General features: G+C 40.0%; 1 protein-coding gene across 2 annotated transcripts in view; it reads left to right on the top strand.

Moving 5' to 3' along the window:
* Positions 1-22,706, top strand: part of LGR4 (leucine rich repeat containing G protein-coupled receptor 4) — a 126,856-nt gene extending 104,150 nt beyond the window's left edge. For both annotated transcript variants that reach the window (XM_078149019.1, XM_020977971.2), the window contains 12 exons: positions 1,392-1,460; positions 3,390-3,461; positions 3,656-3,727; positions 4,038-4,106; positions 6,415-6,486; positions 9,018-9,083; positions 10,922-10,993; positions 12,860-12,931; positions 13,286-13,411; positions 15,444-15,565; positions 15,854-15,931; positions 19,637-22,706. In XM_078149019.1, coding sequence (XP_078005145.1) covers positions 1,392-1,460; positions 3,390-3,461; positions 3,656-3,727; positions 4,038-4,106; positions 6,415-6,486; positions 9,018-9,083; positions 10,922-10,993; positions 12,860-12,931; positions 13,286-13,411; positions 15,444-15,565; positions 15,854-15,931; positions 19,637-20,913 — 2,167 coding nt within the window. In that variant the 3' untranslated portion in view covers positions 20,914-22,706. The remainder of the gene's footprint in view (positions 1-1,391; positions 1,461-3,389; positions 3,462-3,655; positions 3,728-4,037; positions 4,107-6,414; positions 6,487-9,017; positions 9,084-10,921; positions 10,994-12,859; positions 12,932-13,285; positions 13,412-15,443; positions 15,566-15,853; positions 15,932-19,636) is intronic.
* Positions 22,707-24,160: the final 1,454 nt, after the last annotated feature.

Below are 24,160 nucleotides of genomic sequence, written 5' to 3'. Positions count from 1 at the left end.
TTAACCCCAATTGCCTAAAAAAAAAAAATTTAAAAATAAAAATAAAGAACTGTGGTCTCCTTGAATATTGTTTCACCTAATTTTGTAGAATCAGGTAGCAAGGTTGACAAGGCTGACATTATGACCTTTAACAGTGGTACTGTGTGTCTTACAAAGATGATCCCTTTTTAAAAGAGTCATATCTGAATGAGGCCAATAGCTTTGAGTTTCTGCTTTGGCCTCTTCTTGTTTCTCAGGCTTCTCTAAGGAAATATAGACCCAAACAGGAAGATTAAGACCACTCTTTGGTGGTAGCCGCCATAGCAAAGAAGACCACAGCCCCAGAATTTCATGGAAGTCATTCTTTTTACTAGACTTAGTCCTCAATTTCTGGGAAATACTATTCAGAGGCTGTATTAAGTAATAGATAGAATGCTGACCTTGGAGTCAGAAAGACCCAGCTTTACATGCTGCCTATGCTAGCCATGGAACCCTGGGCAAACCACTTGACCTGTGCATGTGACTTCTTTATTGACTCAGAGACAGTCTGGGGTCTGTGTTGATGGAATGAGTTCACACAACTAGAGTTCCCCATGGTGGTTAAAATCATTTATGAATTTTTAAACCTTTAAAAATCTTTTTAAAATTCCAAACTTCAAAACACTACCCTCTCCCCAAATACTATTTCCTTTATCTGTTTAGAAAAGGAATATATAAAGGACTTCTTTGGTGGTGAATTCCTAAGGAGATAATAATTTTACTGCCATTTTCTGCCATGGAATAAATTAATGTGTTGATATCAGTATGAGGAAATTTTTTAACTTGATAAAAAAAAAATGCTGATCTGAAGACCTGTTAATCCTCGTGCAGTGTCATCTTCCTAAGCAGAGAGGTAGACAGTAGGAACACAATCTGGCATATATTCTCAGACATGGCCAATGGGTTGATTTATTTTGCTTAATTATATTTGCTTTTACAAGGGAGGTTTTTGTAAGGACTTAATTATTGGGTAGTGGCAAAGATTTTAAAAAAGAAAAGCATATCAATAAAATGTTTAAAAAAAGAATCCAAAATCAAGTCTATCATAAAAGTCTTGGTAATTCCATGAAGCTTTTCTTAATTATAGTTTTGATTTTTATAACATATTTATTGATAGGTGACATTTTTAGCTAGTATAATTCCTTCCAACAGTGGTATCAAATTCAAATAGAAATAGATGCCTGCCGCTGTATATTGACTTAGTAAATCACAAATGAACAGGATCTGTGTTGTATTTTTATTTATTTTGTTAAACATTTCCCAATTATATTTTAGTCTGGTTCAGGCCCAGGCTAGGAGTCTTAAATCTCTGCTTTACAAAGATGTGATTATTGTTCGGTCTGGTTTCATCTTCATTTTCACATTCCTTCTAGGGACTTGAATTATAATAATTTGGGAGAATTTCCTCAAGCGGTTAAAGCATTGCCGAGCCTGAAAGAGCTGTGAGTCTTTCTTTGCTCTCTTCCTGCCTCATTCTTCCATCACCCCCGCCCCACCCCCAGCCTTCCAACGCACCAGTGTCTTGTTATGTAATTGTACCAAATGAACTCTGTATCATTGTCCAACTGAGTGAGCTTTTATTAAGCACCTACTCCGCCTGTGTGACTCTAGGCAAATTGCTTTCCCTTCCTAGGCTCCAGGTTCCTGGTCTGTCACATGAGAGGGGTTGGCCTCACTGTCCCCTTCCAGCTATAGGTCTATACACCTGTGTGCAAGACATTGTGCTGGGCACTGCGGATGCGGGAGCTGCCCTCAGGACACTTGCATTCTTCTGTGAAGATTATCATGTCAATAGATAATGTGTGTGTGTGTGTGTGTGTGTGTGTGTGTGTGTGTGTGTGTGTGTGTGTGCTCACACATGATCCTTTGATGAAGGATATACAATCAACAACTAAGAGATAAAGAAAGAAGACTCTCTCATAGAAAGTGGTGCGTAAATTGGGCCTTTATTGTCATCAACAAATCTCTCTCAAATGTCTGTGATATGCAGGCAGCGTACTGGGTGCGGGTGTATGAAGAGGTAGAAGCTGGGGTCCCTGCTGTCCAGGGCCAGCTGGGCTGATGTGTCCTCCGCATGGTAGGAAGAGTGCTGAACTTGGGAAAGGAGCTGCCGTGAGTCAGACCCTTCTTAGCGCTGTGACCTTGCACAAGTCGCCTGATCTCTTTGGGCGTCATTTTCCTCATCTGTGAAATAGTGAGCTTAATCATTGCAGCACCTGCTTGCTGTGATTATCATGAAGAAAGGACTCAAAGCACTGTAAAAATAGGAGTTGTAAACAAAGGCATAAAACAACAAATAACCACACGAAGCAGCACATGGCAAGTGTAGACATTAAATGGCCTGCACATAGTAGGTCCCTAATGTCTGTTGAATCAGATAAGCACTCAGAGAGGGCAGTGCTCATTGAGGCTTGGAGCAGGTTCCACGGAGAGACCTTTATTAACTTTTCTTCTTCTCTTGAACAGATACATTTGTCTATCATTTCATCACCAAATGTGTGTGTGTGTGTGTGTGTGTGTGTGTGTGTGTGTGTGTAATGTATATGAATGTATGTGTGAGTATATACATTATATGTTTGTATATATTATATATATATATATTATATGTGTATATGTATCTTTGTGTGTATATATACTATATATGCATATATATACTATATCTGTGTGTATGTATCTGTGCATATATACTATATATGCATATATATCTGCATATATATACTATATATGTATATGTATGCATATATACTGTATCTGTGTATATATTTATCTGTGTGGATATATATTATGTGTGTGTGTGTGTATCTGTGTGCATCTGTATTGTATCTGTGTACATATCTTTGCATATATACTATATGTGTGCATACATATACACGTATCTTTGTGTGTGTATTTATGTTTGTGGGGAGAGGATGGCAGGTTGATCAAGGAAGGCTTCCCATAGGAAGCAGCAGCTGAGCTAAGCCTTGAAGGACGATAAAAATTCTATGAGGTGGCAAAGTGTCTTCACTCCAAGGCTATAGTTGAACCTAGGATCAAGGGGCAATAGACATATGCCTACTTATATATATACACAAAGACAGAGAGACAATCTGTCCTAGGTTAAACTGTGGCTTTGGAACTAGGCACAGTGCTTTTTAGTGGGCTGGTCATCTCTAAAAGATGAGATAAAATTAGAATTTTCTTGTCTTCTCCCCTTTTTTGGAGTTTATTTCAGAGTATTTACTACTTGTGTTTCACACTGAGCTGAATAGGAGTCCATACTTGTAATTATATTACAGTATGTAGTTAACATATTTTTAAGTACTTCTATGGTAGTAAAGATAACTTCATAATAGAATATTAATTTCAATATAGTGTCTCTCTTTCTTTAGGGGATTTCGTAGTAATTCTATTTCTGTAATCCCTAATGGAGCATTTGGTGGAAATCCACTCTTGAAAACCATGTAAGTACTTTGGAAAGCTTTTTTTTTTTAAATGTAAAATTATGCTAAGCTGCCTCAATCATGCCAGACATCTGGACAGAGCAGGAAAGTATCAGTTAAGTCTTTGGGGTATTTGGCATCTGTATGCAGACAGATTTAGTGCTGAATGATTTTATGAACATTTTATGAACATTTATCTCTTCCTAATTTTGCAGCCATTTAAATGACAACCCTTTATCTTTTGTGGGGAATGCGGCCTTTCACAATCTGTCGGAGCTGCATTCTTTGTAAGTAGTACATCAATCGAGGGTTTTTGGTTTTATTTTTGTTAGTTGTGCTTTTTCCTTTTGTCTGTGATGCCTGGTGTGGGATTGGTCTAACTTATTCACATGAACACTTTCAGCCAAGTTATCAACATTCCAGACTGAGTTGGAAGGATTCGGGGCTGATTGTGTTTTCAGTACCGTAGTAATTCTATAATTTGACCTAGGATGAGGATAAAATAGATAAAGTAGATTGTGAAGTTCGAGTATTAAATGTTGTCTTTTAAGAATTTCTTTTATAATTCTCAGTTTCTTTTTCCCTTTTTTTTTAAAGAGTCATTCGGGGTGCAGGCATGGTACAGGGATTTCCTAACCTGACTGGAACCATCAATTTAGAGAGTTTGTAAGTGTGGATCTTTTTAAATTGGGGGTACGTGGATAGTTGTGGAAAGAGAGTTGGGCATCATAAGAATAACACGGAAACAGATATTGCAAGTTATCATTGATCATACAAAAACACTTTTCAGTGTACTAATAGGAAAAATTCCAATTAAAACATTTAGCAAATTTTCAGATGCCCACAAAGCTGGAAAGGATGCTTAATAGAAAGACAAAAGAATGATAATCCAAAAGATCTCCACAGTGCTTGACACAGAGTAGGCACTCAATAAATGTTTATCGATTGATTAAAATGTTGGGCTGGATCTAAGATGAAGTTTTCCATAACAGGGATAAGTGCAAAGTTTTACACTTAGGGTTAAAAAGCAACTTCAAAACTAAGATGGAGGGAAACTTGGCTAGACAGTGATTCTTGTTTTAAAAAGGAAGACGAAGATCTGAGTATTTTATTGAATTGCAAGCTCCATGTGAATCCTCATTGTGACACAGGAGCCAGAAAACTTCTAGTGTCATCCCAGGCTGTATTAGTAGAAGTGTAGTGTCCAGCCCCAGGGAAGCCAGTGGTCTCACTGTATTCTGCTCTTGTCATTACCACGTCCAAACGACTGTGTTCAGTTCTGGGCATCAGATTTTATTGAAAATAGCAACAAGCCTGTATATGTCCAAAGGAGAATGACCGATTTGGGGTGAGAGGACTGGATATGGCCACACAAGAAATGTTTGAGAGAATTGGCCATATTCAGCCCAGAGAAGGCCTGAGGACAGAGTGGGAGAGGATTTCTGGTTTCAGATATTGGAAGGGCTGTTCTGGAAGAGGGATTAAATTTATTTTGCTAGGAGCAGTGAGCGATAATGGCACAGAGGCAGATTTCAACTTGGTATAACAAGAAACTAATAATTCGGATTAGCTCAAAGTGGAATGGGTTGTTCAGGGAATTCTTCATCACTGGGAGTCTTTCAAGAAGAGGTTGGAAGACCATTGTTGGGGATATGGTTTAGGAGGCTGATGTCCACCTATAGTTTGGACTAAGTAATATCTGAGGTCCATCTCTGGGATTCCACAGTAGCCTCTCCCTTCTCCGATTTATCTGTCTCACAGTGACCAGGTTAGTCTCACAAAAGCTTTCGTTGGGTCACTGTTCCTAGAAAGATTGTTAGTGATTCCCCTTTACAGTAGGGTAAAACCCATATTCCTTAGCCTGGCATTGAAGACCTACTACAATGTGGCTCCAGCATTCCTACTATTCTCCTTCAAAAAGCCCTTTTCTAGAAGCAGACTATTTCAATCACTGTTCTTCCCACACACCGCATTCATTTGTGTACGGTTCCCTCAGCCAGGAATGAACTCTCCACCCCACCCCCACTCCCCCAATCTCTGCCTTTCCATATTTTTTTTTCCATTTTCAAATTCCAGCTCCTTGAAATCTTCTCAAAACATATTTTGACCTAGAATTTATCTTTTCCCCTCCCCTAACTGTTCGTGGCAGTGGTTCCTATTGTGGGATCCTGGCGAACTCTTTCTCTTCTTACTTATGCCTTCTGTCTCTGACTTAGTCAGGAAGACACTTACTTATGTGACGATGGGCAAGCCACTTAATTTCTCAGAGCAGAAGTTTTCCTTGTCTGTAAAATGAGCGAGTTGGACTCCACTTCAGATTTGTCTTTCAGCTCTAAATCTATGATCCTGTGAAGAGAAAAAGGCATAAATGAAAATGGTAGTCATAGGTAGAGTAAAGTGGACAGATCTGAGAGCCTTGTGTAGTGGAAAGAGTGGATCTGAAATTAAAGAACCTAGGTTCAAATCCTACTTCTGCTTATTAACCATGTGATGGGCTAAATATTTATTTAGTCCACCTTTTTGTACTTGAATTTTCTCTTCTGTAAAATAAGAGTTTGGACTTAATGATTCCTTAAGTCATTGCAGCTCAAAAACATACAATTCCTCAGTGATGACATGGGGTCAGAGGAGATGGATAAGGCAAAGAGGATTCCAAAATGTTGAGTCTGCTGTCTGGATCACTGAGTATCAATATTGGTCTAAGATGATGGATGAACTTTTCTTAACTGCCTGTGTTGAAGATGGAATATTTTTTTTTGACATTGTTAATGACAAGCTTTATGTACATTGATGAGTTGGCTTGGGAACCTAAAAGAAGAGTTCATTCATCTTGCTTAGCACTTGACTTTAGGTATTGGAATTGACAAAGGCCTACGTGTGAAGACTGGAGTATTTACTTTGTTGTCTAAGACTGGAATTCTGTTGATCTCTGTCACTTGTATGGGCTCTCAGTAGTGCAATGTTTTCTCCACAGAACCTTGACAGGCACCAAGATAAGCAGTCTACCCGGTAACTTGTGCCAAGATCGAAAGAAGCTTAAGACTTTGTAAGTTGGAGTCTTCTATTTTTACCTCCGTTGTCACTGCACATTTGAGAGAAGACCAAGGACTTTGATTATCTTTCAGTGTGCTTCCTGAGTTAGTGAAGGGTTGTGTTAAGGCAGGCATTGTTTCTTGATTGGCTCCACCAATGGAGGTGGTCAGAGGGATGGGTAATCCAACTTGGGGAATAATGTGAAAATAACTTGTGTTTGGATTTTAAAATGTGTTGGTATCCTGTTGGGAGGATTGACTTCCAATGAATAGATCTTGAGGTTTCAGTGGACATCTACCTCAGTGTGAATCAAGAGGGCACTATGGCAGCCTAGAGACCTATTGAAGATTCTGGACTGCATTGGAGTATGCATGGAGGCATCGTGTCCAGAACATGGTGTCCACTATCCATAGAGACACTAAAATATGGCACCCAGAACCAAAAAGAGAAACTAGCTTGAGGGAAGAGTACATCAGATCTGTCACCTCCCTTGTTCTGGATACCATACCTCTATTAATGAAGCCCAGTTTCTCATTAGAGAGGTATCCTAGGCAACTTTGGGCAAGGCACTTAATTTCACCATTTACCACTCTGTATGACAGTAAGTTGCAGAAAGTTGCCCATCTACATAGAGGAAATTTGGGAATTCTCACACCAATGAAATCCCAGGTTCAGACAAAAAAAAATTAACTTTTTTTGGCTGCTATCATACTGTTGACTCATATAGAGCTGGCTGTCCTGAGGTACTCTATTCTGATCAGTCCAAATATCCTGGGTTCTGGGTACCCCATTTTTAAAAGTCAGTCAATAAGCATTTACTCAGTACTTCCTCTATGTCATACGTCATGTTGGGGATACAAGAGACAAAAATAGTCTCTGCCCTGATGGAGCTCCCATTTTAATGAGGGAGACAGCTTAAGCATAACTAGGTACATATAAGGTCTCTACAGATTAGATGGAAGGTCACGACCTAAGACGGTGTGGACAAGCTGGAGTACATCCAGGTCCAAACGAGGGCAACCAGACTGGTGAGACTGCCTTTGGATGGCTGGTTGAAGGGACTGGGGATTGTTAGTCTGTAAAGAGAAGACCCATTGGGAACATGGCAGCTCTTTGTGGGTTTTTGAAGGGCTATCACATAGCAGAGCAATTAGCCATGTTCTGATTGGTCCCAGAGACAGCTGAGAACAGTGAGTGTAAGCTACAGGTGGGGCATGTTCTGGTTGATGTAACCAAAAGTGTATATCAGACCTGAATTAAGGTTGTCCCAAAGTGGTCTGAACTGCTCTAGGAAGTTAAAGGGTTGACCAGTTGACCCACCTTCTGGAGGTATACCCAGACAAGAATTGTTTGGACTGGATGGAACTTCTGAAGTCTGAGAGTCTGCGATCCTCTGAAAAGAAGAAATCTGAGAGCTCTGTGGCTATTCCACATTCGCCGTTCTGAGCCCACCCTCTTTCTGCCCATTTGCTCTTTGCCATGCTGCCTCATACTTGTACTGCATCACTAGACTAACCAGAGCTGCCTTTCGGGAAGTCTTTCTTGGTGCAAGGATGGGTTAAATGTTTGGGCTGACCTGCCACAGAATAGTCAGCAGAAACAAAGGTCAGATGGCATCAAGTAAACCTGTGCTAGTGATGCCAGTCAGCCTCCTCGCTTTTCCTCCTATGAGCTTCTCCATCTCCTGACCTTATGCACTTTCACTGGCTTCTCTCCCACCCCCCCCAACACACACACACCTGGAATTCTTTCCCTCCTCATCTCTACTCCTTGACTTCCTTCAAGTCCAAGCTAAAAGCACCACAAAGAAGCCCTTTTGGATCCCTGTTCATTCTAGTGCCTTCCCTCTATTTATTATCTTCATTTTATCCTGTCAATATCGTATTTGTACATAATTGTTTCATGTTGTGTTCCCCATTAGGCTATGAGCTCCTTGAGAGCAGGGACTGTTATTTTTGGCCTTTCTTTGTGTCCCTAGCACTTAGCTTGGTGATTAATAAATGCTGATTAACTGACCAGGTGGCTTAGCCATCATCAGAAGGCCGGGATAACAAAAGAAGCAGTCACAGGTCTAAGTGGTGTGATATTTGATACAGAGATTGTATTGGGACAAATTACAGTGGGGAATGTTGATATCTGACTGTATTCTGAAACTCAGATTTAATTAAGAGCCTTGTTTTTTTTATATTAAAATTTTTGTAACATGTTAAATACATGCATACTTGAAGGTATATACAATGTGTATAGTTATAATTATTTTAATATTTGGTAATATGTGTCTATGTAAAACATTTTAAAGCACATGTACATGTAGAATTATTTATAGTTAGCATTTTCATTTTAGAAGTTCCCTGCAAATGTTTAGAGGTGAACAATGCTAAGCTGGCTGCAAGTCTCTGTACCATCTCAAGTCTTGGAAACATCCTTGTTTTTCATATGCAGCAGGGGGCTGCTTTAGGGACTTTCGTGGGTTTTGTAGACTGTTCTCTGTAGCAGTACTTTGAATGAGACCCTAAAGCAGTTATCTTTTTTCTCTGTCTTCAGGGACTTATCTTACAACAACATACAAGAACTTCCGAGTTTCAATGGTTGCAGTGCTTTGGAGGAAATGTAAGTTAGCATTTGCATTTATTCCTCATAATAATGGCAACTCCTATCTCTGTATTGCTTTTCTCAGTAGTGTGAAGTGGTTCCACATAGAATTTCCTCCATTTTCACATAGTAGGAGTTTCATAAATGCTTGTTGAATTCAGTTGAAGAAGAAGTGATTGAGAAAGTGCCATCCCGTTTATAATTCTGCATATAAAGAGCACTTTAAGGGCCTACAGAGCCCTCCCCACACCCCCAGCCCTTTGAAGAGGGTAGTTAGAGATGATGCACAGCTCTCTTTTCCCAGTCACTGACAGAGTAGTGAGTGATAGAGCTGGGCCTACATGCAGAAGCCCAGGGTTCTTTATCCTACATCACAAGAAGTTCGAATTCAAATCTAAAGCCCAGAAAAGGGAACCCCTGTTCCCTGTGTATTGATGTTGTCATGTTAGGTACTCAGTTTTCACCTGCTGTATTTGTCAGGTAACAAGGAGATCTTCATGGTTTAAGAAATTTGACCTGATTCTTGCAAAGAAGGTGATGATTTTTCCACTTCTGACAGTGGTGTAGCTAGATGGAGACTGGCCTTGGAATCAGGGCAGACCAAGTTTTGACTCCAGCCTCAGGCAGGCGGTTATTAGCTGTGTGACCCTGGGCAAGTCTCCTCATCTGTAAAATGGGGAATTATAATAGCACTTGCTTCCCAGGGCTGTTGTAAGACCCAATCAAAACAACACAAACAACATAAATAAAGTGCTTTGTACACCTTTAATGTGCTATATAAATGCTAACTATTATCACTATCAGTATTGTCACCATGTAGTTCTACCACTTACTAACAGTGGGGCAATGCACTGAAGCTCTGGGGGGGTCTTATTTTTCTCATTTATAAAATAGGGAGATTATACCAATAATGACTAAGATTCCTTCCAGCTCTAAATCTATGGGACTAAATGCATAATGTGACATATGTCTGATTTTGAAAAGACTTTGTAAAAAGACATGTGCCAGTGACACAGGATAGAGACTCAACAAATATCGCCATTTTCCTCCTTTACTGTAAATATTTGCATCTGTCCTGAAATTCCGTGAGATCTTAGGTTGTGACTGGAATGGCCTGTAATAATCATCTCATACAACCCATTCATTTTATAGGTAAGGAAACTTGGGCATAGGAAAATTAAGTGGCTTGCCCAGAGTCTCGTGGGTCGGAAGGAACTGAGGTTCTTAAATCTAGGTCACAGAATTAGAGATTGAGAGCTGGGAAGGATCTTAGAAACAATCTCTTCAACATCTTCATTTTACAGATAAGGAAACTGAGGCCCAGAAGGCTTAAGTGACTTGAACACAGCTCCTTAGACTCTGAATTCAGGACATTTTATACTTTTACCCAGTGCCTGTTACCTCCACACTTGCTTGATAACGTATGACTTGAGATGATGGGGTTGGATTAGAGTGAATTGAGCTATGTGGTTTCTAATTGGCCTCTCTACCTCCCTTCTGTGGTCATACATCACTGAGGGTTGGGATGCAGAGTCATTTGTATCAGAATAAAGGAATTTGTAGAACTTGACAGACATGTAGTCCACCCTTTTCATTCAAAACATGAGCCCCAGAGAGGGGAAGTTCAGTGACTTAGCCAAGGTCACACAACTAGGTTAATGACATGGTTCCATCTTAGAGTTCAGGAATCTTGAGGAACTGATGGTCTGATATTTTTCCATGATGCCATGGGAAGACTGTCATTACATTCCAGAAGAGCAAGTTCAATAGTTTTGTGTGCTAATCAGTTTTCTAAACTTATTAAATTTAACCCTTAGAAATGAAGACAAATTATTTTTCTTTCCCCAATATTTCAGTTCATTACAGCATAATCAGATCCATGAAATTAAAGAAAGCACCTTCCAAGGACTTACTTCCCTGCGTATCCTGTAAGTTTCTGTGTTCTTATTGAAACCACTCTTTATGAGCCTGTGAATTTATATACTAATTAAAAGGAATTTATATTGTCAGATGAATGCTATTTATGGACATTGCATTCCATTCTCTGTATATATTTTAGCTCGATCTTAAAATTATGGGACTTTAGAAATAATTGACTTGGTTTCTAATGTTACCTATTAAATATAAAGAAAGTATATTTTTTGCAATTTACCTTCTCTTGTGGTCAAATACTTTCAACAATTGTATAATTTTATTAGCATGTATGAATCCAGCAAAGTGTAGCTTTAAAAACATTCTTGGTTGGGAGGGCTTCTGTATAAACAATCACCAGCGTTTTACTAGGGAGTAATTTGTACTGTTTAAATCACTAAAAGTAAGTTAGTGTGATGTACACCTGGAATATGAAACCTTTTCTGTCATGAACAAAAATGTTCACAACACAGAAGTTTGTCACTCGGATAAACATTTTAAAACCAAGGTGATTTTACCCTATGTACAACATTGCACCTCCTGCCTCACCTTTGTACAGGCTGCCTGTGAGCTCTCTAGGACTGTTAGCCTGCCCACCATTTCTTTACAGTCCTCTCACTTCCTTCAGGTTCCAGATCATATACCACCTCCTGTGGGAATTTACTTTTTTAAATCATTCAAATTGTTAGAGCTCAGGCGTTCTTCAAATTACATTGCATTTATTGACATGTGTAACTTTCAGATCCTCCAGCAAAAATGTAAGCTCCTTGAGAGTAAGAATCATTGTTAATTTTGTCTTTATATCCTTGCGGCCTAAATGCATTTGTGACGGAATTGAATAGAAACGAAATCACTTAATTGTCTAAAGTGAAATATAGAACAGATGTCTCCCTGAAAAATAGTCTGAGAAGCAAAACTTAACGTTGTTTCTGATCTTAGTCCTTATGGACGTTCATTGTGAAGAAGATAGGTTTCTACAAGAAACATTTTAGAGATGCCCTGGCGTGCTAGGTCTGTGCCTGTGGTTGGCTAGCCTGCTGATCCAGGCAGAAAAGCAAGAAAGGGGCCTGACTCATGGCTGCCACTGCCTTCATAGCACTGAAAAACTACAGCAGACATGTTCTTGTTTCTCCATATTTTAGGACCCAACATGAGGGATTTTCCTAAGTTCCCAATGGATGAAATAAGGAACTCTGTTGTCACAGTGGTTAAAAATTCTACCAGGTCCAAATTTTCAGCTTTAGGGATCATCACGTCCATGACTTATGAATTCTGTGACATCCAATTCCTATCCATATTCTGTATATAAAACATGACTATTAGAGATGTAACTCTTATTTCCTGCTTGGAAAAAGCATATCTGAATCCCTCCTGGAATGCTGTTGTTTGCATGTGTATCAGTATGGGTATATTGATTGTTTGTCCTCTCTCTAGGCCTTATCACTGACCTTTGAGCAAGTAAATACTATAAATCCTATTAATATTCTCAGCTTTGTTATGAACCAGACTTTTCCTCACCTAGGTAATAGTACCAAAGGTTTTATCATTTATATTTTTGAACTAGTTCCAGCATGATAAGGTTCAGAATATTCCCAACTGTTCTAAAATGGGTCAACTAAAGTCTGTACTGCTTAAACATATTTCTGAGAGAGAGAGAGAGAGAGAGAGAGAGAGAGAGAGAGAGAGAGAGAGAGAGAGAGAGAGAGAGAGAGAGATGGGTACAAAGGGCGTGTTCATCAGAATCTTGAAAATTTTTTTTAAAAATAGAGTTTTCTTTCTTATGAGAGATGTTGTATGACTACTGAAGTCTCTAAAGCAGGGCCAGGGACTGTCATTTTGAGGTCTTATTTGAGAAGATTAACATACTATTCTAATAATTACAGAGATCTGAGTAGAAACCTGATCCAGGAAGTTCACAGTGGAGCATTCATTAAGCTTGGGTCAATCACTAACCTGTAAGTAGGCAATCGTATACAGTCATAATATACTTTAATACATTAAAATACTGGGACCCTGGTGTCACCGAGCACAGGGACCTTGTCAAAATATTTCCCCTTTTCTTTGCTCTCTTTTGTACTTGGCATGCCTCCCAACTGAGCAAGCTGCTGTGGTTATGATTTTGACAACACTGTGTAATAATCATTTTTGAGAAAGCAGTTGGCTTGGTAGATGTTTATTTGTTGAAGACTCAGATGTTCCAAGTTAAGCCACTAACTTTTTCTCTTACATTGAAGGTACTTACAGAATGTCTTCATGTGACTTAACACTAGGGTATGTTAATCTAAGGTTTAATATTGGGTTTTTTTTAGAGATATCAGTTTCAATGAACTGACTTCATTTCCAACAGAAGGACTGAATGGGTTAAACCAGCTAAAACTTATGGGCAACTTTCACCTGAAAGAAGCATTATCAGCAAAGGACTTTGTGAATCTCAGGTATTCTCCTCCACTCCACTCCCCCCACCATTTTTCTTTGTTAAAGAACATGGGATCATAGATATAGAGATGGAAGAGTCCTTAGAGGCCTTCAAATCCAACCCTATCGTTTTACAGATGAGGAAACTAGGCACAGAAAGGGTACCTCAGCAAGAGGGTCCCACAGCTAGAAACTAGCTGAAGCAAGATTTGAATTTGGGCCTCCCTGGCTCCAAATCTCATCTGCTCTCAATTAAGTAGGATCCTGGTTGAGAGAGAAAATGAAATCCAGACTTTGTTCTGAGTATTTCTAGGCAGCTTAACTCTTCTCTCATTCTCCTTATGGGTGCATAAAGAAATTATTTGACCCTATTTTCTAGGACTGGAAGTCATAATGATGAGCATTGTCCACAAGACAGGTTTGTTTGGCTTGTTCTGTGATGTGCAGCAGAAATACTTGTTAGTCAGGACATGGTGGTAGAATAGAAGATCCCTGCAGTAGATGAAGAGAATTATACAAGAATTCTAAGAACTCATTCGATAGGTCAGCGTAGACAGATACATGAAAATTTGGATTTGTATCTAAGACAAGCAGGAGTTGTGTGTATTATTTACAAAAAGACTTGATAATACCGATATAATTGTAGATATCATCATCATCATCATCATCATCATCATCATCATAGCTAACATTTATGTAGTGCTTTAAGATATGCAAAGGGCTTAACAAATTATACGTGACTTCACCTAATTCACACCAACCCTTAGAAAACTGAGGCCCACAGAGTGACTCACCTGAGCTTACCTAGGCAGGAGGTGGAAGAGCCAGGGTTTGGACCCTGGGCCAAAGCTAGGATTTCAGCCTAGATTCTCTGACTTACAGAACCAGGATTTAGGGTCAGAAGAGGAATAAGAGCTCATCAAAATGAAGCCTGGCAACAGAATGATTTACTTGCCCTCAATCCCAGAGGGGTACCCTGATTCTAATCCAGCTTTCTTCCCCTTGTGCCTTGATGCCTTTGTATCTAATCCTTCTCTCACTGCTTACCACAGGCTCTCCTGTAAGATATTTTAAGTGTGATTTTATTAACAAACTTTGGTTTTATACCCAGTTTTTCAGGAGCATACTTCACATAAAGCTGGGCACGCCTCTTTTTCTGACTGCTTTATATTGTGGTTCAAGGCTCCGTAAATTTATTAGCATGTGGGTTATTAGTCACCAGGCATGACTTTGGGCCATCGCTGGGAATACAAAGACACGCCAAAAAGAAAGACAATTCTTGCCTTCAAGGATCTTGCCTCCCCGTTTTAATGAAGGACAACGTCCCATAAAAGAGAGCTGAAAAGGAGAGGAGGAGGTCAGGAGAAGGTACCCCTGAGGCAGCATGGGAGAAAAATTCAGAGGCAAAAGATGATTGAGGAGAGGAATGAAGGCACGGCTGGCCTGCTCACTTCCTCAAAATGGAGGTTCTGGGAGGAACTTGCTAATCAGAGGAGGGTGCTGCAGGAGCAGAAGGCATCTTCCAAGGGGAGGTGTGGGCAGAGTGGCAAGTCTGGAGTCAGAAAGGAATCCAGGAGAGGAGTTTACTATCTCCACTGTAGCAGATTGCCACCCCTTTATGACAACTTAGTCTTCAGAAAATTGGGTGTGACCTAAAAATTCATCACCTTGTGTTCTCACCTGGTGATGAGCTTGTCTGAACTTAACTAGACTGGTCCTTGGACAGTGAGCCTACAGTCCACCCCTAGGTTCATACTTGAAGTTTTTCTAACTTGGTGTAGGCCCCCCTGCCAGTATTTGTGCTCCATGGAGACAGTTTTCAAAAACTTGAGAGTTAATCTCCAATCAAGATGATACAAGAAGTATGACATTAGTGAAAGCCTGATTGCTGTACCTTTAGCTAACTTATGAAAAAATGAACACACACACCACACACACACACACACACACACACACACACACACACACACACACACACACACACACACACCCTCTAGAGAAGGTCAGTGGTTTAATGTAGATTTCAAAAGCTTTTGTTTCCTTTTGATGTAGGTCTTTATCTGTGCCATATGCTTACCAGTGCTGTGCATTTTGGGGTTGTGATTCTTACACAGACTCAAACACAGATGACACCAACCTCCCAGACCACAGTGTTTCCTCCAGCCAGGACAAAGGCAAGTGCTTTGTAAAACCAGAGGCAAACCCTCTCTTTGAGGGAGCAGTTGTTTCTGTTACTGTCATCGGTAAATTTGACTTTTTGTCTGTGGTGTTTATACTACTATGTGGATAAATGAAAAAAAAAATACAAGAAGATGTATCTTAAAGCAGGGGCAGAGCTCTCAATGGGATTTAATGTGAATTCTTATTTAAGAAAACTTTGGATTTGTTGTGTATGGACAGATGTTTTTCTGATTATCAGCCTTGGTCAGAAATGTGATTGTGTGTTATATTCTCTGGTACAGCTGACCCAGCAGATCTCACAGTCAGGACTGAGAAGGAAGAACACAGCCAGGCAATTATCCACTGTACTCCTGCAACAGGTAGGGTCAGCGATTTTGCTGATTGCTGTTTTTATTTCAAACTTCTGGGTATATCTCTTCCAAACCTTCCAGGGGTTCTGAAATAAGGATCCCTCCCTGCAGTCTGTGGGAGGGAGACTGGATGGGGCAATTCAGGGTGTCCCAAGAATTTATTAAGCACTTAGAAACTTTATCTATATTTTTTAAATTGGTGTAATCAGTATACCAGGGGGGAAGTAAGAGTGTTGGTTTTTTTTTTAACAAGAAGAATATTTAAAAATTCCTAGAATCCAGCAGCTGTGACATCCTAGGATCTTGGAGTTCTAAGTCAGTAAATCAGCAAGCATTTATTAAAGGCTCACTGTATGCCAGGTCCTATGCTAAGCTCTTTATAAATCTTCTCACATTTCATCCTTACAATGACCTTGAGAAGGAGATGCTGCTATTATTGGTATTTTATAATTGATGAAACTGAGGCAGATAGCAGTTACGTGACTTGCCCAGGGTCAGACAGCTAGTAAGTATTTGAGGCCAGATTTGAAGTCAAGTTCTCCTGACCCCAGGCTTAGTGCTTTATCCACTGAGCCGCCTGGCTGCCTATTAAAGCTCAAAGCTGCCTTAAGACTTGTGGAACACTGTGTTTAATAGCTCACATTCCTCTGGCATTTTTACAGTTTACAGTTGCCTTCTTCATAACCATTCTGTGAAGGTAGGGAGTGCAAGTACGAATTTTCTCATTTTATCAAATGAAGAGATTGAGGCTTGCAGAAGATAAATGAGAATTACCCATCCAGTAAGTGGCAGAGTTGGGATCTGAATTCTGGTCTCCTTGGTCATTCAACAGGCATTTATAAAGTTGCCTATGATGCACCAGTGCTATATACTAGAAACAGATATGTGCAATGAAACAGTCCCTGTCCTCAAGAAACTTACATTCTGATGGAGACAAAGTCCATCCCTCCAAGGCCAGAGTTTTTGTCTTCTCTGTTAGAATGTGCACTCCTTGAGGACAAGGACTGGTGTTTTCACCTTTCTTTAGATCCCAGCACTTAGTGTAGTTACTAACTCATGGTCACCCTTTAATAAATGCTGGTTGATTAACTGACAGAATTCCTAGAGTCTGAGATGAGACAGTTGCTGAATCATAAGAATTTTAAATATTCTTATAAAAAAAAAAGAACACTTCTCCTCCCACTCCCCCCATACACTGATTTAAAAAAAAAAAAGAAGAAGAGGAAGGTACTAAGCTAAAAGAGAATATGTTAATGTCAGACTTTGATTTCCAGAGAGGAATAGCCGCTAGTGAAGTGATTTGAAATTTTACTTTGAAAGGAAAGATGAAATAAAACGTGTCTGATAGAATTTGTTTGATCTATATTAGATCTATTTGATGGTACAGTAGCATAGCCTGGGGCCTTAGGTTCAGGACCTAGGATCAAAACCATTAACTTTTAGGTTGTTGGTTTTGTTTTGTTTTGTTTTGTTTTGTTTTTGACTCATTGGGACCTGGGGCAGATAGGGAGAAAAACCACCCTCTTAGGCTGAAAGAAGGGCTGTGCTCACAGTTGAACCCTGGGCCATACTCTGAAGTTTGATTTTGGAAATGGGAGGGAGAACCTCATTTCACTGACCAGCAGAGTATGGAAGCACCAGCCCTCAGATAAGCAAGAGTTTGACCTTTTTGCAGCCACCAGCTTCTGTGTGACTTCCATCTCTAGAGTTTCTGTTAGCTTAATGACCAGATGCTCCCTTCTGTACCTGTAGAGCTGGACATTTCTCCCTCTGTCCCTCCAGCCCAGAAAGGACTGATATGCAGAATGCCTTCATGCCTCCTGGGGGGAGCCCCCCTTCCTTCTGCCCCCATTCTATCTACTGCTGGTCAGTCACCTGGCTGAGGTTTTCCCCAGAGATTCCAGTTTACTCCTTCTTAGAGGGTGGTCTGAGCTGCAGCTGTGAGTGTCCTTTCCTCTTCCCCTGTGAGGCTGTGGCTTTATAGGGTGTGACATAAGCAGAGATTATTTCCAATTTCCTCAACTATTAAAAAAAAAGAAGTTAATAAAACGGACCTACCTCATACTGAGTTTATGTCATCTTCCTAATGATAATTAATTACCACGTTTGTCCGCAGCAGGTATCCTGTGGCTTTGTATTCTCTGTGGCACCTAGCACTGGGCTTGCCATTTAGTCAAGACTCTAAGAATATTTGTTGAATGAAAGAAAATACAAAGTGTGCTGCAAATTTTATGTAACATGTTTCACTTTGTGAATTAGTCCTTGCCAAAGTCTACAAGAAACAGTCCACAGAGCTGTTACATTTAGTCACCATAAGCTTGACAGTTATTTGTTGATCTATGGAACAAATTTTCCTCATTTTAGCTGAAAATTTGTTTCCTGTGTTGGTTGGAAACAAGGTTAGAGTTGAATGGTTCCAGTCCTTTAATGTGGAAGGGTTGATGGGCCTAAGGAGCTCAGGCCTTGATAGAACTTTTCAGAGTTGTAGGCTGGACTGCCCATGTTGCTTATCAAGGCAGGCTTCCTGACAGTTCACATATGGAGAGAGAGAACACTTCAGAAAATATCTCAGCATGAACCCGAGGCTTGGTCCTTTCTGTCAGACACCCCCGACGTGAGGTTTCTCCTCAGGGTTGCTTTATAAATGACTACATCATGGCATGTATTGGGTAGCTGGTGTGCCAGAATTAATTATTGGCGCTTGGACAAGTGTATTGCTGCAAAATGAGGCAGAACTGAGCACATTCTTAATTTCTGCACTCTTTGAGTGGTGACACATTGTAGTGGGAAGATTGGTGAACTCAGAGTCAGGAGCCTAATTACTCTGAGATCTTGACCAAGTTATTTAACAGTTTTAGGCCTCAGTTTCCCCACCTAGAAGGAAAAAGTGTTATCTCCTGCCTCAGGAGGTTTTTATGAACCTCAAATGAGATAATGGATATGAAGAAAAAAGAAAGCCCTTCTAACAAAAATACACAGTCAAGCAAAACACATTCCCACATTTTCTGTGTTCAGAAATGTATGTCTCGTTCTGCCCCTGGAGTCCATTATAGCTCTTTCAGGAGCTGGAGGGAACATGCTTCATCATTAGTCCTGGAATCATGGCTGATCGTTATGTTTATCAGAGTTCATAAGTATTTCAAAGTTGTTTGCCTTTACTGTATTATTGTTGTATAAATTGTATTCCTGGCTCTCTTCACTTCACAAATGCATCAGTCCATACGAGACTTCCCAGATTTCTCTGAAACCATTTTATGCCTTCTTAAGATACAGTTATCATTCCATTACATTGATATGCTGTAATTTGTTTGGCCATTCCCTGACAGATGGATTCCTTTTTAATTTCTTTGCTGCTACCAAAAATTTTTTAAAAAGCTGCTGTAAGTGCTTTTATACATAATGGGGCCTTGTGAAAACACTTTGGAGGACATAAGTGCATTATAGAGAAGTATAATGAGACTTTTTAAATGTCATTGATGACCTTAACGATTCTTTGAAGTAAAACTTAGCAGACACTTCAAGTAATTATTTCAGATTAGTTCTAAACTAAATTGTTCTTAGAAACCACCTCTCATTTTCAGTTTAAAGTTAATTCACTAGAGCAGTGGATAGTAGAAGCAGGAAAATGGTCATTACTTTTTATGATGAAATGTGGCACTGAAACACCTTAATTTGCTTTCTCCTCCCACACTCCCTGCCCTATTTTCCTTTTAGGTGCCTTTAAGCCCTGTGAATATCTGCTGGGGAGCTGGATGATTCGTCTCACTGTGTGGTTTATTTTCTTGGTCGCGCTGTTTTTCAACCTCCTTGTCCTTGTAACAACATTTGCCGCTCGTGCTCCGTGTCCTTCCTCCAAGCTGTTCATAGGCCTGATTTCTCTGTCCAACTTACTCACGGGAGTCTATACTGGCATTTTAACTTTCCTGGATGCTGTCTCTTGGGGAAGATTTGCTGAATTTGGGATCTGGTGGGAGACCGGCAATGGTTGCAAAGTTGCTGGCTTCCTTGCAGTCTTTTCGTCGGAAAGTGCCATATTTTTATTGATGCTAGCAGCTGTTGAACAAAGCTTATCTGCCAAGGAGATCCTGAAAAATGGGAAGAGCAACCATGTCAGACAGTTCCAGGCGGCGGCTGTGTTGGCGTTTCTGGGTGCTGCGGTGGCCGGGTGCTTGCCTCTCTTCCACAGAGGGGAATATTCTGCATCCCCCCTCTGCTTGCCCTTCCCCACTGGTGAAACCGCTTCCTTGGGATTTACGGTCACCTTGGTGCTGCTCAACTCATTAGCATTTCTCCTGATGGCTATCATCTACACCAAACTTTACTGCAACCTGGAAAAAGAGGACCTCTCAGAGCATTCCCAGGCTAGCATGATTAAGCATGTCGCTTGGCTCATATTCACCAACTGCATCTTTTTTTGCCCCGTTGCATTTTTCTCATTTGCACCGTTGATCACGGCAATTTCCGTCAGCCCAGAGATCATGAAGTCTGTCACTTTGATATTTTTCCCGTTGCCTGCTTGCCTGAATCCAGTCCTGTACGTTTTCTTCAACCCCAAATTTAAGGAAGACTGGAAGTTACTGCGGCGACACATTACCAGGAGGAATGGGTCTGTTGCTGTTTCCATCAGTAGCCAGGGTGGTTGTGTGACCCAGGATTTCTACTATGACTGTGGCATGTATTCACACTTGCAGGGAAACCTGACCGTGTGTGACTGTTGTGAATCCTTCCTTCTGACAAAGCCAGTGTCGTGCAGACACTTAATTAAATCACACAGCTGTCCTGCGTTGGCTGTGGCGCCTTGCCAGCGACCAGATGGCTACTGGTCCGACTGTGGGACTCAATCTGCTCACTCTGATTACGCAGATGAGGAAGACTCGTTTGTCTCGGACAGTTCAGACCAAGTGCAGGCCTGTGGGCGTGCCTGCTTCTACCAGAGTAAGGGATTCCCTTTGGTCCGTTATGCTTATAACATACCAAGAGTTAAAGACTGATAAACGCTGTTAATAAGTTATTCTTTTGTCACCCTCCCCCCAACTCCCTTTTAAAAAGTAAAAGTGAGTGTACGCTATTCTGAAGTTTCGTTGGAAAAGCACTTCTGTTGTTCCTGCCCAGTGTCACTAAGGAAAAGAGAAGGTGGCAGGGTGTGTCTCGTACCGCACATTTTCAAAGAACAGGGGCCTGAACTGTAATAAATGAAAACCCATTTCCAAATGCTGTCCTTCCTTTTGTATGGTTTTCTAACTTGGAAAACTTTTTAACCTATCTTAATTGTATTTTGCTTCATCTGCTTTGCAGGAGACCAGTTCATCACCACTTCCCTGTTAAGCACAAGGTAAAGAACAGCTGTTAATATTAGAAAATTAGTTTAAAATGTGATTTCCTATAAGGGAAAAAAAAATTCCATGCTAATTTTGTATAGCGTTTGCAGCATTAATCTCAGGACAATGTAGTGCAGAGCCAATAAGGGAATGTCTCCCAGACAGAACTGTGAGGGGGTGTAGGCATCAAAACTTGGGTTTATGTGTAGTATTGGACTTAGTAGAAGTAGACTTTGTTTGAAAGAATTGATGAACCCCCAAATTTGTAAAAGTTATTAAATTAAAAGTATTAACAGCTGTCAGATTACAGTAGAACTTGAATGGTTATTTTCTCCTATTAAAAATGGTTTTAATGACATTTTTTCCTCTATATTTTGAGATCATTCAGATCCTTCTTCAAGAAGATCTTAAAGGACTAAAATGAGTGGAATTAATTGGTCTAAAATGAGTGAAATGGGATTTTTCTCATCATACCTAAGATACTTCAGAGATCCATCTGTTTTTCTAAGACAACACTTTCATAACATCATGAGCCCTACAGATATTTTCTAGTTTTCATGGCAAGGTATCTGTTTATATGTTGATTTATACCGAAATCAAAGTAAGCTTTGGGGAATGAATAGATTCCATTGGAAAAAACTCAGACTAAGTATGAGTCAAAGTACTTAAACAGATAATTCCTAGTATACTAGGTTCTCCCAATACCTAAGGTACTGTCAGGAACCTGCATGAATTTTTCTTAGCAATTCTTATAGTTCCCAAAAGTGTGCCTAATTTATAAGCAGGGAGTAGTAGCTGGGATACTGGGAAGATCTAGTGAGATAAGGTAGGGTAAGGGTATCGTTGAGGTTTGAAAAAGCTTTTGTCTTTAAGTTAAAAAAAAAACCCACCCCTAATTTACCAAGTTTTAGTCAGTGGGCCTGTAGGTCAAGACAATCTGAAGTCTCATAACCAGTTGCAGCTGTCCAATATGTGTTTTGAATGATAGGCAAAATCAGTAGCCAACCCACTGCCATTACCAGTTATTCTGGAAACATGAAAAAAAAAATTAAGCTAGATTGCAGTTTTAAAGTTTAAACTGTATATACTGTGCATATAATGAATTTTTATCTTTGTATGTAAATTATTTGATAGAACATATGATGGGAAATGTGGCTTCAGTTCATTTCGTTAATTAAAGCTACCTCCTAAGCAATAGTGGCTGCCAGTAGCAGAATGTTAAATTGTGGTTTCTATCCTTTTATTTTTTTTTTTGCATTGTAAATAATCTTGGTTGTACATTGTCAGTGTAATAAAAAAAAAACCAGAATCTTTGTATATCAAAATCATGTGGTTTGTACAAAAAATACGGGAGGGATTTATTTACTGGTTGCTGTCATTTTGTAAGGGCAACTTCACAAGTTTTAAAAATTGCTGTTTGTATATTTACACATCTCCTAAATATTAAATATTACATTGGTAAGGAATGCCTTGTTGAAATCATTTTTGCATTTTTTTTAAGGCTCAGGTTACTAAAAATATTTTCCTTGTATGCTTTTTTTTTTAAAAAAGAAAAATGAGAACCGAAGACAGTTCATTGCTTCAAAAGATGCATCATTTCATCTATGTGGATATGTACTCTACACCCAGATTACAGCAGGTATCATCCACCATGAGTTGGTGTGACCAAAGAAATAAGTATATTTACCTGGAAGCCAACCTTCTGGTGACAAAACTCTCCAAATTTAGCTAGGTTTTTATAAGGTCCATTGGCTCAAAACTTTTCTTTTTCAAAATAACTTTTATAGAGGCAGTTAGGTTGCACTTGGAATCAGGAAAAGCTAAGTTAGAATCCTGATCCAGACCTTAACCAGCTGTGTGACATTGGGCAATCAGGGGTTCACTTCTGGCAACCCTAGTTTCCTCATCTGCAAAATGGGAATAATATTAGCACCTACTTCATAGGGTTCTTGTGAGGATTAAATGAGATAATACATGGAAAGTGCTTTGTATACCTAAAGCGCTACATAAATTCTAGCCAAAACACTCAAAACACCTCAAACTCAACCATTCCTTGTAACAAAGGAAGCATAGGTAAGCAAAACCCACCGATGTGATGGCAGTGTCTGAAAGTGCCTCTCCGTTTTGGATAGTGTGAATAAGGGGGGCCCTGAAATGGTGGCACTGTTCAAGTTCTCACTGTGTAGTCCCATTGGGCTACAGCCAGTTACATGGTTGGTTGATTGTTATCCTTTGTTCTTAAAGAGGACCGGAATGACATCACTATGCTAGAGTCAAGGTTTAGTGTGTCTGGCTGTGGCTGATCAGACCAATACGAGCTCAGAATGGTCTGTCACAGGTCAGGCACAAAAAGTCCACGTGAACATTTTGGGGTGAATTCTCTAAATTTGCACGTCTCACGTTTTTTCTAGGCTACTTCAATTCTGCTTTGCTCATAGGGCATAGCAGCTTCTCAGATGTGGGCACGCCATGCTCAGTGTTCCTCTGCCAGCGTCTCCCATGTCGCATAATTCCAAAGTTCTTAAGAGGGACCTTGAGAGTGTCCTTGCATCGCTTCTTCTGACCACCATGTGAACGCTTACCATGTGTGAGTTTTCCATAAAATAGTCTTTTGGGCAAGTTTGCATTCGAACAACATGGCCAGCCCATCGAAGCTGTGCTCTCTGAAGCAGAGTTTGAATGCTTGACAGTTTAATTTGAGAAAGGCCCTCAGTGTCTAGTATCTTATCTTGCCAGGTGATCTTCAGAATCTTCCTAAGACAATTCAGATGGAAGCGATTCAGTTTCCTGGCATGGCACTGATGTATTGTCGAGGTTTCACAGGCATGCAAAGAGGTCAGCCATTGTGGCTCTGTACACCTTCAGTTTGATAGTCTAATACCTCTTCTCTCCTGTACTTTCCTTCGGAGCCTCTCAAACA

This window comes from Phascolarctos cinereus, unplaced genomic scaffold (genome assembly GCF_003287225.1).
Source record: "Phascolarctos cinereus isolate Bilbo 61053 unplaced genomic scaffold, phaCin_HiC Scaffold_9;HRSCAF=440, whole genome shotgun sequence".
Classification (NCBI taxonomy): Eukaryota; Metazoa; Chordata; class Mammalia; order Diprotodontia; family Phascolarctidae; genus Phascolarctos; species Phascolarctos cinereus.
The sequence above is the reverse complement of the archived record's forward strand: the minus strand, read 5'-3'. Positions and strand labels throughout refer to the sequence as shown.